Raw genomic sequence first — 16,142 nt, 5'->3', positions numbered from 1 at the left:
AACATGACTTTTTTGTTTGTTTCTTCCTTGTTATTATTCAGCTGTTTTTCCCTTGCGCTAGCATGTTCGTAATGAAAAAGTTGATCTCTGGGACGCTGATGGGGATTGGCAACAACTGTTTTTTCACACACCTGTACCTCATTTCAGGCCCTGCAGAGATGTGGAGGCCAGCCAGCAAAGATCCAGGAGCTGTGCAACACGCAGGACCTTGGTGAGGGAAAACCTACACAGGAATGTGTGTCCAGCAGGATATCTTCAACCCTGAGCGAACAAGATGGGATCCAACAGCGAAGAATCGGCTCTCACCATGACTGAGGTGAGAGCCCTGAGGGGATAAGCCCAACGGGGGTGGGCCCAAGCCGCCGGCCACTGAGAGGACGGGGATCCTGTCTTAGGCTGAGGCTTCACAAGGACACAAACGGGAGCCCTGGCTGAGGAGCGGGGTCTAGGAAAGGCTGAGGCTGTGGTCAGCCCAATCCTAGGGGGAAAACCCGGACTTTTGGGCTAGTCCCAAGATCGAGCGCAGCGGCCATCGCGCCCCCCCGCCGGTAACCTTGACAACAGAGGCCGGGACGGGGAGGGAGAGAAATCTCGCGAGATCTGGCGCTCCGCCGATCACCCGTGCTAGCAGATCTCGCGAGATTTACCCGGGGGAGGAGGCGAGGGCACGGCCTAAGGTGGGAGGGGACGGCCAAGATGGCGTCGGAGGGCGAGCTGGGCAGGAAGTGGGACCGGTGTCTGGCGGACTCCGCCGTCAAGCTGGGTAAGGGCGGGGAGGCCAGGGCGGAGGGGGAGGACCGAGGGAGGAGCAGTGGCGGCCGGCCCGGGCGCTCCGGCGTTGGGAGTTCTGCCGTCTCTCGCCTGGCTCCGCGTGGCGGTCGGTGCGGCTGAGGAGAGGCCCTGTGAGGCCCGGTGTCCCCCGCCACTCAGGGCCCGGCCTAGGCCGGCGGCCTCCTTGCCGCACTGTGGAGCCTGGCGGAACGGCGGGGTGTCCCGCCGCTTGGGCCTCAACCGCAGGGCAGCGCTGCCCCCGGGGGTCGGGGCTTGGTGGAGCGGGAGAGAGCCGGGAGGCTCCGGGCCTGGCAAGGTGACCTTGGCCGCGGGCACGGACCCCCGCTTTTCCCGCTCCCATGGTCGCCCCAGGGCTCTTTTCCCTGACTGGGTCTCGTCTTACCCGCGATCCGGTGGCAGAGGGTGGGTTTTGATCTCTGGTTACTCTCTCTGTGGAAAATAGGAAATTTCCGTAGGAAATCTCCCTCTGCGCTGAGCTCCGGGGCCCGCGGGACCCTTCCTGCCCCGAATGAATGGGCGCTGGGCAGGCAGGGTCCTCCAGTGCCACGACCTTGCCCGCCTTTAGTTTCACTGTGACGCCAGCTTGCTTTTGGAAATGTGTGCAGCCTGCAGAGCTGATGGTAGGACTCCGAGTACGAGGTGGGCTGTGTTTATTAAAAGCAGTATGTGTCGTGACACACTGATAGCTTTGGCATGTGTTGCTTAGTAGAGAGTGTGCAGTTTGACATTGAGAAGCTTTCCACCCGGTGCCCCAGCCCTGCAGATCGTTGTACCATTGCTTTTAAGGAGAGTAATTGTTCTGTGGATTTTCTTGTGTGCTTGTTTGTCATTACAGTTAGGGCTATACGCATGCCTGCTGGGCTGCAACAAACCATTCATGACATGTTGCTTACAACCATGAGCTTTAGGAGTGATTGTAAAGGTGTTTGCACAGCCTGTGGCAGGCTAGCAAATCGACTGGATAGAGGTTGTGGCTTTACAAAATGTGTGTACCAGAGCAAATCTTTAAATGCAATTCATAGAGGTAGAAGGGAAGTGTCAGAAACAAAAGGTAAATGTTCCATGTGGGTGCAGAAGTCTCTTTTAGAGCCCTAAATAGTATCTGAAGAACATGAATGTTTATTACGTGTTGCTCTAGTGGCCTGCTTGAAAGCTGATGTGGAACTAGGGGTTTTAGTTGCCTAATACTGTTCCATTAGAATAGATGCTTAATAATTGTAAGCAAACTGAAATTTCCATTGCTTATAAGAGGCCTTTGAAAAGTGTCAAGTGCTCCAGAGCAATATTTTGCCTGATGTAATTCTATTCAGGTTTCTTTGACAAACATATCGAGATATGTTTATGTTTCATAACACTGGTTGCTTTATCATAAAATATTAAGTATGCTGAATTATAAACAAGAGTTTGTTACATGCTGCAGCTGCACATGTAGGAATCCTGGACAGGGAAAGTTACTCCAGGAGGCTGAAAGAAGAGGATGTAGGGTTGATTTTTGATGCAGCAGATCTTTCCAGTAGTCTTTGCATTTTAATTTGGTGTTTGCTTCCATCCTGAGGTGACAACAACAACAACAACAAAGTGTTTGCAGGCTTTCTGCACTAGTATTGTAGACCAAGGCTTCCCAGTTTTAGCTTTGTGAGGGTGTTGAGTAAAGGTCATGGTAAAATTCAAGATTTTCATCAAATTGACCCAGAATGTCATGTGGACTGCAGCTCTTTAATTTTGTCCATAGCACTAAACCCTAGGTGGTGGCCTGAGGCACGTGTTTTTCTTCATGTGTGATAGTATTTTGGTTTTGTGTGCTTTTATGACTGACCCAGTAACTCTGTGCTGGCAAACTCCTCCATGGTAGTAATAAGAAAAGTGTTGGTATGAATGTTGGAAACCAGAACCACCCAACAGTTGCTTGGTACTTGAGTAATTTGTGACTGAAGATGGTTATGGTCTTCAAATGTGAAGTGAGTTGGTGGCCCAGCTGTGCAGACTGCCAGCTGAGTGCTGGTAGCACAGACTTTCCCAGACTGTCTTTGTGAAGTGGTTTTCTCTGCAGGGACTTCAAAAGCCTGATTTTGGTGATCTTTTTTGTAATACTGTGAAGTTTCCTGGAGTGCCCAATAAACTATCAAGGGCAATTGTTATAGTGGAAAGGGAGAAAGAAAATAAATAGGTTTTCACTTGAGAATTTTGTTATTGTTGTATGGGATATCAAAGTTTACTAAATCCTCTCTTCTTTGCCAGATTTCTTTTTTTAGTGGCCACAGTTTCCTTCCTGTACATTCCTTAACATCCTTCCTGAGCACTGTTGCAGGACACATCTTTCCAGCCAGTGGCTGAGGAAGAGCAAACATTGGGATTAGCCCTTTGTTTTCCTATCCCAGCCCCTGTAAATAAAGGAAAGCACTGAATTCCTGAAACCTTGACAGTTTTCCAGTGCCTGTGAGAACTGTAGGGACAGAACTCCTGTGGATTAATTAGAGGGCTGGAGGGACATGGGAAACAGAAGAGAGTGAAAGGGGGAGGTAGCAGCTGTCAGGATGACTTTATTAGGATGGTTTGAAGGAGTTCTTGGGGGCTCTGCAGCCTGTCTGATGTTGTGTTGGTCTCAGGCTTTCCACTCCACTTGTTCAAGCCAGTGTTTGTAGCTGGCTGTGTTGTTTGGACTTGCACTGTTTTAGATGGAGATGAAGCTCTTGGCAGAAACTCCTGCCACTAAAATGTTCAAAATACATATTTATCTGGCACTACACCTTTTGGAATGCTGTGTTATATTTTTGACCTCTTGGTCACTACCTAGTTCAGCTTGTAATTTAGAATTAAAACTCCTTCCTGTTAGTTCAAAACAAACTACGTTGTCAGGCGTTGCTAAGGCAGCACTTAATTTCCAGCCGTTAGGTCCTGTAAAACTGAACCTGCACAAAGGATCCAAACATTGTGAAATGGAGTTTACCTACTCACCTCCTTTTTATTAGGACTGACAAGTATTTGTTTTGCTAATGCTGAGGATGGGTCTGGGTACCTTTGTTCCCCTTTCTGAATCTTGCTGTAGCCACAGTGTTTGTGTGTAGTGGGATGGATTTTTCTTGGCTGGCTGGGCAGCTTCTCTCATGGGTGATTCAGATCTTGCTGGCTTCAGCTCTGCATCCTTCTTAGGACTTTTCACCTGGACAATCATTTAAATAATTTGATTTGCCTTTCCAGCTTTCTTTCTGATACTGATTTCTTTGTTATAAATTCCTGTGTGCTGTCCAACCTTCGCAACTGTTTCTTCCTTTTTATCAGCAGAGGTCCGCAGAGAGAGGACTGGGGAGTAAGTAGTGGTGTGGTCTTCCTCCTTCATGCCAGCTTCATACCCTGCTTAAAGGATTTCTTGTTTGCTTAACTGATTGGTAGTTCATGCCTTTTATTTGGAAAGACAATTACTCATGAAGGACTGGCATAGTTCTTTTTTTCTCCGTGAGGCTATAATTTTGGAGAAATTATTACTAAATGCCAGGGAATAGGGAGGTAATAAAGAGTATGTGTGGGAGGGGAAAGTTGTGTACCTTTGTGTATTGGTTTGTTTTGAAACTGGTGTAGTTTTAAATTAATTGTAATTTACCTGATGTTGAAAGGTAACCCTAGGAAAGCCCTTTACTTGGCTTGTGGGCTAAGTTGCTGTGCTGAACTTAATGTTTTTTTTCAGAAGATAAATATTTTGATGTATGTCTGTGTTTAACCAAAATTCAGCCTGGAAGCTTGTAAATAACCCAGTGTAGTAATGTTCTTTCCACTAATCCTCTGTTTTGACATCTTAAAATAAAATGCCTCTAATTTCCATTTAATAGGAATTTTTCTTAAGAGAAAAGGGCACTTTGAATTCTCCTTCAACTATTACATTATTTCTTCTGGCTTGCATCATCTGACCTGTTAACAGCAGGGGTGAAATTGTGTTGTTTTTGTCATGATACAGATTGAATATTTCAAAAAGAATCACTGCAGGGTTTGCAATGTCAGTATTTTAAAATAATCCTTCACATGGTTATGAGAGGGATAAAGTCAGTCTATCTAATGACAAAATTTGAGCATACTTTTCTGAATACTGGCTTAGACTTTCTGTAAATAAACAGAAATCCTGAAACTCAAGTTTTGAAGTGTGTTTGGGTTTTTTGTTGTTGTTTTGGTTTGGGTTTTCGTGGAGTTTTTTTGTTGTTGTTGTTTTTTGGTGTAACCTGGCCATGCAATCTCAACTACAAGTCAAAAAACTTGTTCTTAGTTTGGGATTTTGTTTCTAATGCTGGGGAACACAAACATTACACAAGCACATGCTGCATTGTTATGTGAGCTTTGTTTGTAACTCCAAGTTATTTTCCTTTGTTGTGCAGAAGATCAGATTCTACCAGTTGCATCTTGTAGCAGACCAAGTAGTGTAAATATTAATTGCTCATGGCTGGTGCAGGGGTAAAATGTCGGGTCTTTTGGAAGACAAGTTACAGCAGTAGGTGGCAACAAGTTTCTGTTCTTTTACATCAGATTTAGTTCACAAAACTCCTTTCAGGGCTGCTGGCTCATCCTTGAGAATAATAAATCGATTGGAAGATATTTGAGAAGGATCAGGCTTCTTTCCTTAGCATTTCTGCTGGTGAGGTGCCACTGGAACAGTTCATGCTCAAAATTGCCTCTTTTTCTTAGCTGGGCCAGTAGACCATCACTGATGGTCAACCTACATTGGATAGGTATGGTGTGACTGCCAACCCTTGTCCTTAGCCTTGCAAAAGCCTCATGTGGATATGTTTACTTTTCTTTTTAGCAATGCAGTTGTTTTCACTAGTGGCATATTTACTGCAGTAAGGGCAGAGTTTTCAGTCGGGTGTTTTCTCTCATTTTCAGTCGGGTATTTTCTCTATCAGTATCTTGCTGATTTTTTTAGCTATCTATTTCTAAAGTGAGTGAGCCCTGATCTTGTCTGGAAGCTTGATGCAGGATTGAGATCTTTTGTGCTGATTCAAAGAGCAGCCTCCACTCTTCTCCCCTTCCCCTTTTAAAAGAGGGGGGAAATGTGTGTGTGTGTGTGTGTGCCCCCTCATCTCACCAGCTCATTCACCAGGGTAAGGATAAAAAGTTTCTGGCCTGGCTTCAAGACTGGCTGTGATTGCTGGGGAGATGGTGGGCTAAGGGCCATCCCTCCTGCTGCTGGGTGCCCATCTGGTGTTTATCTAGGGTTAGCCTTGGGGCAGCAGTTGAGCTGTAGGAGTGCTGAAGGGTGAAAGTGGCCCCTGAAAACATGTCAGGATTTTTGTATTATAATGGTATTTGGATATTTATATCCTGTCATTCCAAGTATTCTGTGTTACTAAAGGCAAATGCTAGAGGAAAACAAAACACTTTTTTTCCACTGCTTCTTCCTCAAGAACTTGGTGTATAGTTTCACTATGTTTTCTTCTTGTGTCCTTGCTCATTTTTCTGTCTGCTATGTAAACAATCCACACAGTGGGGGAGATGAGAATGAAAGCTTCAGAGTTGGTGTTTGAAGAAAATATAATGCCTTGCTAAGAGTCCTCTTAAAATTAATTCTCTCTGTAAATAAGTGATTTCATGGTCTTGGATTTCTCACTGTTGCTAAGTCCTGGTGTCTGAAGAAGAATCTCCTCACCATTTTTGCAGAACAATTGTCTATTTTCTAAAAGGGGGATTGGAGTGGAGCAGGATGGATCACCCTTCAGCTAAAGGAGAACGTAGTTTGGGAGTTCCTTGACTACTTTTTTCTTTTTAGATTTGAAGATCTTGGCTTTTTGTGTGGTTGAGGGTGGGGTGGTATTTATTTACCTAAAGCAAATCTTAGTGCTGAGCTGAGTTGATGCTCATTTGAAACTTCCAGTGCATCAGGTCCATGCTGTTGAACCTTGAAGCTGTTGCTCTCACTGTCCCCAGAGAGAAGCTAGCCAAGCTTGATAGATTTTCTTGGTCCTGATGGAAGTTGTCCTTGTAGCTGGGAAGAAATATTCTCTGTTGGGACAAGTCCCTGACCTATTTAGAGAGTCTTGTCTGTAGAGAGCAGTTGCCATATTCTTGGAAGGAAGAAGCCATCTTCCAGGAGTTCCATCTTCATTTTATTTCAGTCAGTTGTAAATCGATTAATTCATCAGTAAATTGTAATTTAACAGAATCTGAGGGAGAGGAGGCTGAAGCTCTGTATTTGTGTGTAAGGAATGGCAGGGGAAGATAATCTGATGACAAAAAGAAAACTATCTAGTAGTTTAAAAACTTCCAGCTGCTATAGTAACAGCAACACATTTGTCAGATGTTAATGAGCATATTTTAATCTTTCTATTTTAAGTTTCAAGCTATTGAAGAAAAGTATATGTAGATGTGGCAGTCTTAAAACTGCTTCAGCCCGTAGCTACTTGGGTAGCCTAGGACAGAACCAAGCAGTATTGCTGTTGGAGGGACTGTTGATTAAATTTATGAAAAAAGCTCTTCCCAGATGTTCTTATGGGGCCAGAGCCCATCCAGAAGATTTGTGTTTCTCTCCCAGACAGTTTTATTATATCCTATTGGGTATGTGGCACGTGCTCTTCTGTGTGTTAGATTGATTTGAGGTAGTGTGACATTTTTCTTGGAAGGTGGATGAGCCAAAAAAAGGAGAATGAAAAAGTTTTGGAGGCTGGGCTTGCTGCCTTACACCAATTCCTTGTAGCTGTGTTGGTCTGGATGATCTGGATGCTTACTGGGGAGCAGGAATAAGATGTCCACAAAACCATCCTGCCCCTGTTGACACTGTAAAGGAGTTGAAGCTGAAGTGATGGATGTAAGGTGAAAGAGACTGTTTTTCTAGTTAAACATTTTAAACTGTCAAAGGAGGTGAAAAATGCATTGTAGTCTTTCCTGTGGCCTTTTCCTCCAAAGAGCCTGTCATGCAAGAAAGGGAGGGAAAATGTGTTGGGCATGAATCAAGCCCTTAGTGTTTCCATGTTCGTTTGTTTTTATTGTAAGATAAACCTTTCATGTTTTATTGTTATGAAGTTAAAGCCTGGCCTAGAGGTGCTGATCTTTAGTAGAAACAGCTGCAGTGTGAGTGTCCCCTGGTCAGGTGGGAGGCTCTTTGAAACAACATGTTGCCTCTTTAAAAGGAAATTGAGCATGTGAGAACTTAAACCTGTAAAACTCATCAACAGCTTTGTCATTGTTTATCTCTGGTGTAATTTTAGATAGAATTAAAGTGAAACACATTACTTTGCTTCCAAGACAAGATGGTTTAGCTCCCCCTTGGTGCTGGAGGTACAGGAAATGACCACGTAACCACAAAATACTTTCTAGTGGAATGAAGATTAGTGACAAACTATCCACAGAAATAGGTTCTTAACCAGATGGGCTAAGAAATTAAATGTAGCTAAAGCTTCTGGCTTTAAGTTGGAAGCAAGTAATGAAAAGCAAGTGCTTTTTGGCTGATGTGAGAGGGCAGATTGGAACATTTCTTGTTGATAGGGTGTTGGAAACAGTTTTCAGCATAGACTGTAGTTTATTCATCAGTAAGAAAAAGAATGAACCTAACTGCTTTTGGGATTGAGGGAGGCTAATGTATGTTTTTGGCTTTGGTTCACAAATCACTTTCTTGCACAGAAAACAACAAGCCATTAGCTGTCAGATCTCCTTTACATCTCTGTAGCATTTTCATTACTTAAAAGAGAGCCCCAGCTATCTTACCATCATCCTATTAAACTCATCAGCTGCTCTGCTCCCCTTCTTGCTGGAACAGGGAGCAGTGATAGCATAAAATAGCATTAAAATTGCATTTTTATGAAAAAGAGGAATCCTTTCAGCTTTACTGCTTCAGAAAAAAAAGCTTTATTGAGAAAGACACGAGTCAGTCATGCTGGACCACATCTTTTTAACAGTTGTGTTGGGTATTAGTGTGGCAGAAGACCTTGGTTTTGTTTCAGGTTTAGGCTGAATTGAAGTTGGCCAAACTAAGAAATTTTTCACCTTCGAGTGCATACAGTGCCTTCCCCCATGGCCAAGAGGAAACAGCATTGATGGTATCTGTGTGGAGCCCTCCCAAGGGGGGCTGTAATGTGAGAGAGCATCTGAAGGAGGTGAAGAGAATACAAGATAATGAAGATTTCTGGGTGTATCTGGAAAGAAACTTCATTAACCAGAGCTGCTTCCTTAGTTCAGGCTTTTCTTAAGGCAAAACAAAAAGGAGCAGTTTACCATCACACGGCTAAAAAGAATGTGGGTTTGCCTGGTAACTTGGAAAATGTGGTGACATTAGAAACTGCCCAGGCTCTGCATTGAGATGATGCAAAATTTGTCATCCTGTAAACCGTTTCTCATTGATTAGCTAAATTGTTTGCCTTGGCAGAGGGGGATCTTCTCTTGGACAGGAAAGTGCAGAACCAGTATCGCTCACTGCGTCATAGCCCTTCTGAGCTGGACAGTTCAAACAACGCCTAGTGCTGTCTCAACAGAGAGTCATTCCTTCCAAAAGGTCCTTTTCAAACCTACAGTCCCACAGCCCCAAAGGAAAAAAGGCAGCAGAACTCCATAGTGTTGGAAAAGCCTGGCAGAGGCTGTCAGGTCAGCAGGCCAAACCCTTGTCCGTTGGATGAATTCTTTAAGATAGGAATTAGTCCTAATAGCATAAACATTCTGTGAGAGCCAACACCAGCTGTGTTCTAGCAAAGGTGCAAAAGGAAAGCTCTGTGTGGGGAGGGGGAGTGGAGGAATTAGCAGGGATGCTTTGGTGATGCATGATGGTTCTTCCAGTCTGCATATAAATGCTGGGCAGTGACAGAAGAGTAGTGAGCTGTTCATAGGAGATGCTCCAAGCAGTGTAGCTCTTGCTCTCTGAACTGCAGAAAAAGCCTGAAGCCCTGACCAGACAGCTGAGGAACTGAGATTTTCTCTAAGCTGTGCAAATGATCAGGGTGAAAACCTGACCTTCTGCAAAATGTGCAGTTTCCAAAATGTCTGGGAGAATTATGTCAGGACCACTTGGCAGGCAGTCAAAGTTCTTCCCTGCAATTGCGTGTTTTGTAAGCCTACTCCAGCCTTGTAATGACCTGGTAAAGTAGTTACCTCTGTCACAATTGAAAATCTGTAGTAAAGAGAAAAGAGTTTCCAAAAGCAACTCTAGTTTTCAGCTAAATATGGATAGTGAAGTCCTAACAGGGGAGTAAACATAATTTTGTCATCTCTCTTCTAATATTCAAGGTTTTTTGATCTATGGAAAACATGAGGTGCTTAGTTAATTTATTATTTAGTGCAGTGAGTCTTGTTTTAGTAATCTGTACCTCAGTAGGAGCCACCATTAATACGCTTTTTGCAAGAAAAAAGGTTTAAAGAGCAGAAGGAAACTTTAAAAAAGAAACAGACTCCCATAGGCCAAGGCGGTATAGGATTCTTTGGCATTCTTCTGGATCCAACCCACTTCATAATGTGTTCAACAGGAGCTTGAGTAAGGATCACATGCTTTTAGAACTATTTAAAATAAAAGTATTATGTCTTTTAATTAAAGAACGCAGCATACCGAGGTTAGATTTCTTGTATTGAGAGAATTGAAACCCATAATGGGTGTGTTTGCCACAAAATAAACCCAAAACTGTTAATTGTTTTTTGAATGAGCATATGCAGAAGTGTTTTTTTTTTCTTTAAACTCCCGTACTTCTGTGCCTTATCTAAAGTTCTTGTCTGTAGTGAACATAAAGGTAGAATTTACTCACTGAGCTCAAAGTTTTCCCTGTTATATTTATTGAGTCATCAGAGGAGTTTTGCAGACTTGCCTGACTTCTTGCAAAAAATCATAAGCACACCATCCAAGGAAAGCAAAAAAGATTTTTAAATATGCCAGAAGAGTTTTTTTAATGGTGCTGGAAACTTTTTTTTTTTTTTTTTTTTTTCAACTACTGCAGTTACTTCTATATATAGTATAAGGTTGTGAAAAGTCATTCATTCCTAATGTGTTTAAATATGCTTCATAATGAAAGTTGTGGATGTGAAAGATAAGCAGCCTGGAGCTTTCTTTTGCAAGGTATAGGGTAACACAAAGCATCAAAGTTTTGCTGCCCTCAGGACACACATTGAAGTAGTTAAAGTAGTGAGATAAACGAAATATAAAAAGATACTCATCTGCAAAATCTAAAGCTCAAGGACACTAAGTTTTCATTTAAGTGTTTCTCATTTGCTGGCAACGAGCCAAATAAATCTTAATTCTACACTGGAGATGGTGATGGAAATTCAGTAATTTTCCCTGGGATGAGAGTCTCATTTGTTTCCCAAATATTTATGATAATGTACTTGTATATGTTGGGATACTAATCTGAATTAGCTGCTTACAGTTATTTAGGAAAACAATTTTAGTTGGTTTTTTATTTTATTTTTTTTTTCATTGCTATTTAAGGACATTTTTGTTTGGTGTGCTGAATAACATGGAGTCTGATATTCCCGAGTTGGAAGAATTACTGTGAAGAATTAAATTTTCCATTGCTTTGCCTTATCTTAGTCCTCACTTGCTGCATTTCTTCCTACAGGTGCTGGATTTGGGTTAGGAATTGTTTTCTCAGTCATCTTCTTCAAAAGTAAGTATACTGCAGTAATATTCACAGCCAGGTTTCCTTGTTTCTATTGTAGGTACAGTTTAAAAATGAGAAATCTGAGGCATTTAAAACTGAATCAGGGTGTTAATTCTTTTATTATTGGTCACATCTTTTCAGTTGAAATGGAGTTACTTTAACTGTTGTGTAACAAAGCTGTTGTGCATTGCATCTCTCTAAGCTCCTGCTGTGCTCAGCTCAAATTCTGGAATTGCAGGAAACCCTGAGCTAAATTACTGGAGCCATGTGTCTAGACATCAGTTTATGCCAGTCTTGCCAGGGTTTTAAAGCTGATCTAAAGTCTCTTTTTAGTTATGCTTTAGTAACAGCATAATTTTCAGTAATATCTTGATTTCAGAGATTGCTCTCCATTACATTCTAAATACCATGTCTTATTCTTGTTATTCTGAAACAGTCTGGTCTTTAGCTAATTTTAAGACTTGGAAATGCCTAATATGCATCTTCTAGTAATTTATTCTCTTCTGGTCCTTGTTTAACAATACTGTTTCTGTTAAGTAAGGTGAACAGCTTTGCTTGACCTTAACTTTTCTTCTCTCCTTGCCTTCCCCTACAGGAAGGACATGGCCTATTGCTTTTGGGTCAGGGATGGGGTTAGGAATGGCTTACTCCAATTGTCAACATGACTTCCAGTCTCCGTATCTTCTCCATGGTAAATTTGTAAAGGTAAGTATCAATTAGCAGTCACTGTTAATTGGTTTCTAAGTCAGCATTAAGACACCATTTACATGTCCTTACTCTGCCTTAGTAAGGAGAAACTTGTCTTGCTGAAGGAGGTGGTGGGTCCTACTCTTCAGGAATTTTTCAAGTCTGGTGTGGTTAGCAGTAAACTTACTAGACTAAAACACACAGCTTTAATTTAACAGATCCTGCAGGTAGGTTTTCCCACAACCTGAAAACACATGAAAAAATACACTTTAGAAAAGCTGAAAAACTGAATTAATGGTAAGATTCTGTGCTAAAGTTAGAAAGAAATGAACTACAAAGTAACTGAGTTATGTCAGGTAGATTTGCCTGTGGAAGCAGGTCTTTCATCTTCAGTGGAGGAGGGTTTGCAACATGAAAACAGTAAGTACTTCTAAGTTCTGTTGCTTATTTGGCTGGATAGTAATATAATAGTCTGAAAAAATTGTAGACTTTAAATAGTTATGAAGAGGATAATTTATTTCAGTATTATCATTGACCATGCAGAGATAAAGTATTTCAGAATAGATGAATGAGCAGGAGCCATTTGATCACTTGCAAACTGCATACAGTGCACTAAACCCATAAACAGACTCCATGTCAAAGCTGGGGCTGTTCTTATGGTAATCTATCATTGTGGCACCTGGAAAAAGATGGGATTTGCCATGCATGGTTTGCATCCACACAGACACATCCTACTGAAAGCATTTTACTGGTACTAGTGGAGAGGCTCCCACCAGGATGTAATTAGAATTATTTTAGCACTTCAAAAAGTACCGAGGTAAAATATTCTGCCAGGAGCTTTTTATAGCAAGTACACAGAGTGCACAAATTGTTCATGTATTGCTCGTCTGCCTGCTGAAGGAGGCCTGAGGCTGTTGTTGGGCTTTGTCCTGATGCATCTACAGCTATAAATTGAGTCTGGTCCTCTGCAGATTTAGTGGCAGATGAATTTTTGCCAGCATTCTGCAGCCCTGCCAGACAAACCTTTTTATAAATACTGTCTTCAGCTGCCTGTAAAGAAAGGGAAACAATAACAAGACTCTTGAACAACAGCTTCAGATGAAAGTATTTTGGATAGCAACACAGAGAAGCAAACTGTGACTAAGATGCAACTGATACAACATTTCCAGCTACAGCCCAGAATTAAGTCTGTCCATGATTCTTCTGGCCAGCTTTGTTAACATCAAAATGTGTCAGCTTTCCACACCATCCTGAGTGTATTCCTCCAATTTCTGCCTCCAAAAAGAAACTGGAATGCCATGTCTGGCTGCATGTGAATGGTAAATGCCCTGTTCCTCTATTCTGGAAAAGCATTGTTCATTCAAGGATGCTTGTTACTAGGGATGCTGAGCAACAGAAAACTGACTTTCAGGTCAGCCTAGCAAAGGATTTTGTTTGAATTAAGGACTAATCTGTGCTCTGGAGCAAGGGTGGTCCTTCCCAGCATGAGGTAATTGAAAGAACACTTCACAGAAGAAGTACAACTGCCTGCGTGGCACAAGGATAGACAAACAGTTTCCAGTGCACTGTCTCCACTAGCTCTCTCTGTCAGAAAGAGCTGAACATGGTGAGAGAGGGAAGACACAGATGAAGCCATATAATGGTTAATGCCATTAATTCTCTTCAAAGTGTCATGTCATGGATAATAGCTACAGGGTTATTAGAAGAAAATTATTTCATTTCTGTTGGTTAGGAGCATGGAAAATATTGTTGCATTATCACTCATCTGTTTTGTTGGTTCTTTTTTTCCTATAAAATACTGTTGTGTTTTCTTTTCAAAACTGTTTCTGTTCAAATGCTAGCTTGTTGAAATGTGAGATTCTACAAAAAAATCAGCTTTATTAAGAGAGAAATGTAACACAGATTAGCTTGAACTAAATTATTTCTTGTTTTCCAAACCTGTCAAGTTCATAGGATCATGGGATAAACCAAGTTGGAAGGACTTCAAGGAGGTCATCTAGTCTGACCTCAGACTGGGGTCAGCTGTGAGATCAGACCAGGTTACTCGGGGCTTTATCCAGTCTGGATTCTTCAGGATCAAGTTCTTAATTCTGAATCTTAAGTGAGAATGACACTCAGGCCAGAGGACCTTCATGATTTCCAATACTCAGGAGACTGCAAAGCAACTTCACAGCTGTTGTAGCTGTAACTTGGATCATCACACTGCCCATCCTTTGGGTTAGTAAGCTGATCATGAAACGCTGACACCAATACAAGAGTCATTCATCTAAGTCAAGAGACCACTTAAAATGCAGAAAATTTCTCAATTGTGGTCATAAGGTTCTGAGAGCTTTATAAGTAATTTGATCAAGCGAATGTCACTGTGACTTCAGCTGAATTGAAAATCAAGATGTAGCAATTATTTCAAGGCTTAAAATGATATGGCTGAGAATTATATGGCCTAAGGTTTCCTTGCAAAATAAAGTATCATATTTTTCAGGTTATTTAGCCTGTATTATTTATCACCCAAAACTCCACAGCCCTGTGTTTTGATTGCAATATGAATTATATTGATGTGCAACAATACAAGAAGTTTGGCAACTGGAGCCTTTCCTCCTGCCCTTTGTGGCTTTGATATCTATCTGATCTCTATCCAGTCTGTGGAAAGCTTAACTTCAACAATAATGTTGGGTTTGAAGTCCCCATTTTATCAGAATAGAGGCTTAGCTGCATGAAAATGTGGCATGCTTCTGGCATGAATATAGCTGCTTAACCTCACCATACTCTCAGTCTACCCAAGGATGCAGATGTTCTCCTGCCTTCTTGAAATATTTTGAAGCTATGTGGCTTTCTTAATATCCTGCAGCACCTTCCATGTAAGGAACCCAAATGGCTTTTTAATAATATAAGCCTTCTTGCTTTACAGGAACAGTGACTAATGGCTAAGACTATCCCAGTGGGAAGGAAGGAGAAATCAATGATTATTCCTCAGGAATACTGAAGTGCCCCTGGAATAAGCCAACATTCTTCAGTAACGGTCACCAGTAACTCTTTATACTCCAACAAACTGTTTCTGTACATGAAACAAAGTTCTGTTGCTTGTTTTGTATCATGTCTGGAAAGTGCGAGGAAGAGCTCTTCTGGGAAATAAATAAAAGAAAAATGGCCTTCTCTGGTGTGTTGACTTTGTATGTGAGTGAGAGAGAGAATGGAAGGAGAGGACTTCATTTTGAGTATGTAGCAGCTGTGGACACCTGGGTGAAAGCCACTGTGAGAGCTCTTCAGAAAAGACAGAAGTTCTATGTTCCTCTCTCCTCTGGAAAGGCAACCCCCATCTAACATGCAGTTCAAAGAAGCATTCCCACCTCATAAATCACCCACTAGACCCCTGCTGCTTGGGCCGGTGTTTGGAGAGGAATATAAATACTCCTATGTCCTGTTTGTACAGTTGCCCTTTAAAACTGGAATTTTTGTCCTCTGCAAAGAGGCAGAATCCAAAAGTGCAGATCCTGACTGTGTGACTGATGCAGCTAACCAGTGCTGTCTCTTGCAGCTTTGAGTCATGGAGTGACCTGAATTTGAAACTTCCCAGGATAGTGGGTGTATTAAACTGATAAATGTGCCAGCTGTCTCTAAGCTTTCCCTTTAGTTTGATTGTTTTTTCACCCCTCTTTGGTGGCAGAACATACAGGGTGTTCAGTGTCTGGGAATGGGTCACAAATAAGCTCTTTACTACCTTGGAAAGTCACTGGTCCAAGTAGTCCTGTTTATCCCAGTCCTTGTAATTACTTGTTGACATGTCTACTGTTCATCTCCTGACTCAAGAGGTTGTCTTCACCACTTTTTTTATTCAGCACAATTTTCTAGGTATTGACATGGATCTCAAAGACCTAATTTCTTTGTCCCATGCTTGCTGCATACAGTCCATGTAGCATAAAGTATAAATGCATGTCCTGAGACAGAAAAGGAATGGTTTAGGCTGATACGAATTCTCCTTTGTTGAAAGCCTGGTCTGTTACATGCTGACAGATGGAAGAGTGACAAAATATATTCCTCTTCAGAAAGGAAAACGCAATGGAAAATAAGTTGTGCAATGTTTGCTTTTTTAAACCATGCCAAAAGAAGGAAGGGAATGGA

The 16,142-nt window shown here is 41.9% G+C and overlaps 2 protein-coding genes across 2 annotated transcripts in view; one reads left to right on the top strand and one right to left on the bottom strand.

Annotated features, from left to right (window-relative positions):
• The window catches only part of CAPZB (capping actin protein of muscle Z-line subunit beta), a 73,447-nt gene extending 72,104 nt beyond the window's left edge, over window positions 1-1,343 (bottom strand). The window contains exon 1 of the mRNA XM_030463436.1: window positions 1,175-1,343. The gene's annotated coding sequence lies outside the window, so the exon portion shown is untranslated. The remainder of the gene's footprint in view (window positions 1-1,174) is intronic.
• MICOS10 (mitochondrial contact site and cristae organizing system subunit 10) lies at window positions 636-15,176 on the top strand. The gene is made up of 4 exons (XM_008503677.2): window positions 636-763; window positions 11,298-11,345; window positions 11,935-12,044; window positions 14,932-15,176. Exons 1-4 carry the CDS (start codon window positions 697-699, stop codon window positions 14,938-14,940), a joined length of 234 nt encoding a protein of 77 aa, XP_008501899.1. The 5' UTR covers window positions 636-696; the 3' UTR covers window positions 14,941-15,176.
• The last annotated feature ends 966 nt before the right edge of the window (window positions 15,177-16,142 follow it).

This window comes from Calypte anna, chromosome 21 (assembly GCF_003957555.1).
Source record: "Calypte anna isolate BGI_N300 chromosome 21, bCalAnn1_v1.p, whole genome shotgun sequence".
In the NCBI taxonomy this organism is placed as follows: Eukaryota; Metazoa; Chordata; class Aves; order Apodiformes; family Trochilidae; genus Calypte; species Calypte anna.
This window is presented reverse-complemented; position numbering and strand designations above follow the sequence as displayed.